This window comes from Penaeus monodon, chromosome 31 (assembly GCF_015228065.2).
Source record: "Penaeus monodon isolate SGIC_2016 chromosome 31, NSTDA_Pmon_1, whole genome shotgun sequence".
Lineage (NCBI taxonomy): Eukaryota > Metazoa > Arthropoda > Malacostraca > Decapoda > Penaeidae > Penaeus > Penaeus monodon.
The window spans coordinates 3204515-3207215 of record NC_051416.1 but is presented as its reverse complement, the minus strand read 5'-3'; the positions used below and the strand labels follow the sequence as shown (position 1 = coordinate 3207215).

General features: G+C 50.2%; 1 protein-coding gene across 1 annotated transcript in view; it reads left to right on the top strand.

Moving 5' to 3' along the window:
• Window positions 1–2701, top strand: part of LOC119592994 (voltage-dependent calcium channel type A subunit alpha-1-like) — a gene marked incomplete in the record, with an annotated part of 154497 nt that overhangs the window by 109016 nt on the left and 42780 nt on the right. The window contains 1 exon segment of the mRNA XM_037941881.1: window positions 2456–2566. Coding sequence (XP_037797809.1) covers window positions 2456–2566 — 111 coding nt within the window.

Here is a 2701-nt window from a genome sequence, read left to right as displayed (position 1 = left end):
GATGATCCTATGAGCACACCTTTACTATATTCTTGAATCTCCTTAATTGACCTTACATCTGAATAACTTCCCGGTCTCCAACCTCCTCTTCACCTGGCATCGCTCTGGCCAGTTCCAACGTCCGGCGGCCCAGGAGGCCAGGCCGGTCTAAAGCATGGCGCTTCCTCCACGGCTTAGCATGCTCACCTCGATGTATGGGTAGCCCGGCCGTTTTCACACACGTCTCTGTGCTCCACCTTTCGTCACCTGTGGCTTGTTCAGGCCTTAGTGTGTGTCCCTTGCCCCCCGCGCGCCGTCCTCGCCTCCTGCGGGAGAGGGGACGGAGGCCCGGGGCGGTGAGGCCAGTAGTGATGGCTAGGCCAGCCCACACTTTTCATTTTTATATATGTATATCGGTATATACGTATATATTTTTTTTCCCTTAATGATAATAGTTTTACAAATGGCATTATTATTTTTTTGGGGGGTGAAACACAATTTTTTTGCAGGCATCTTTATCTGGAAGACAGATTTCATACTAAATTTTTGCCCATTTTTTGATACATCTAGTGCAAAGATTTTCCATCGACGCGAATGTCCTGTCGCGTCCCAAAATTTTCGTTTTGTGTCCCTGAAGACCTGGCCGGGCTATCGGATACTCATCTGTGCATGCTCTTTCCCGAGGCACTCGCGCCCTCCACCACCTCCGGCCACTGACGTAACCTGGGAACTGTATATATTAGTGAGGTGTTGGTGGTGCCTGTGGAAAGGCTGTGTGTGTCGGTAAAGGTGCGGGGCCACAAGGCAGTGTGGAAGGGGCCCTCCCCCCCCACACTCCCTTCAGCATTTTATCGTTTCTTCAACTATGACCTTAATTAGACCTTCACAAACCGCAGTAAAGTCCGGAACACCTGATGGTGTGTTTGTGTCTAGTAATCCATGTGTTTAACCCTCGTTTTTGAAGGTCTTCATTCAGGCGATCATTTCTTTGTATGTTTGACTATGGCGGCACCCGGTATGGACGCGGTGGGCACGGTGCCCGGGGCAGGCAGGGGTGCCAACCCATCCCCCGCCTCACCCACAAGGTACTTGGATCTGCCTTCTGAGTGCCCAGCACCAGGCACGAGGCCCCACCTTGCATGCGTCAGGGTCAATCCTAGGATCGTTTTTGTTTGTGGAGAACTGTATCGTAGTTTGTGGTGGAGACACAAACCGGTCAGCATTTAACTTCAGCATGATCACTAGGTGTAGACAGGCTTTGGTGGGCGGGATGGGCGGCGTGCGAAACAGCGCCACTGTCTGCCTAAGTATCCCGTACTTAGGCGGATGCCCACGCCCCACCTGGTGCCTCCTCCCCGGTGCCCCAAGTGCCCGCTGTGCCTCGGATGACGCACGTAGTTATCGCCTGCACCACGGGGGGCAGCGCCGCGCCCCGGCCCTCCTGGCGCCGGCACTCAACACCGTCGGTGCCGCGCCCGCCTGACGGGGGCCGTGTCGTGGCGCTGCCGCCTTCCTCTGGAGCTCGAACGACGCGCCCTCCCCCACAGCGGCGCCTCGTGCCGGACGCCGCTGCCCTGCGGGAGATACAGGCTTTCCGCAAGGGGCTCAGTCAGTCTGTTGGACACTTTACCGTCCTACCGGACTCTCAGTGAGCCTGCATGGGGTTTAGTTACCCAGCTCTGCTCTCTGTTAGCCCTAGGACTCAGTGTCCTTCAGAACACTCAGTCACCCTGGGGAATGTGCAATCTACCTTCAGGACAGGGATAATCCTATATGGCAATTTCTTATCCCGCAGGATGCTATACATTCAGCTTTCCCTTAACATATTCAGCTAGCCTGTAGAATGCCCAGCCATCCTCCTAGAGACTCAGTCGATCTGTAGGACGATTTGCCATTCTGCTGTACAGTCAGTTCTTCTTCAGGAAGCAAATCATTCTATGCGAATCACAGTCTCCAGGATAACTAGCGCAAAGTAATCCTGCCGGATATTCAGCCACCCAGTAGGATACTTATTCATCCTGCAGCCCTCTTTGCAGGATACTAAAGTATCCTACTGGGATATTTCGTCCTCAGTAAGGAACCGTTCTGCGGGGGAGGCTGTCCTCTTGTAAATCACACAGCCTGTCGGTGTTTCCATATGTCAATTAATGTTTTGGAAAATGTTAATAGTTCAGACATACATGTGTGTTCGAGCTCCAGCCATCAGTGGATCTATACTGCTTTAAATATCAGTCGCTGTTAAATAACATCAAGCTGATTAACCTTCCTGTGATTACCCTGGGAACAGATGATGACAAGTAGTAAAAAGCACCATTTGATAACTAAATCTAGATAAAAGCCTGGACCTAATCGAGCAGTATTAGATCCGCCAGTACTATGTTATCATGTTTTGAATATTACATGTTGACCAACTTATTAACCAACCAAAATGCGCCCCGTTACTGATGTTTTGTGTTTTGTGTTTCTCTCCTGCCAGTTTCATAATCAGTCCAAATTGTACAAAGAAACTCTGCACAACATGAACACAATCTTCACCTCGTTCTTTACCATTGAATGTTTACTCAAGATTGCGGCATTCGGAGTCAGGGTAAGGAAGAAATCTACTGTGCTAAATCTTGAGAGGCAACTCGTTATGGGTCTCTCTCTCTGTCATAAAGAAAAAAAAGAATCCCTCATTTGTTTCTTATGTATCACTTCTTAGATCATTTTATATACTCCTGGC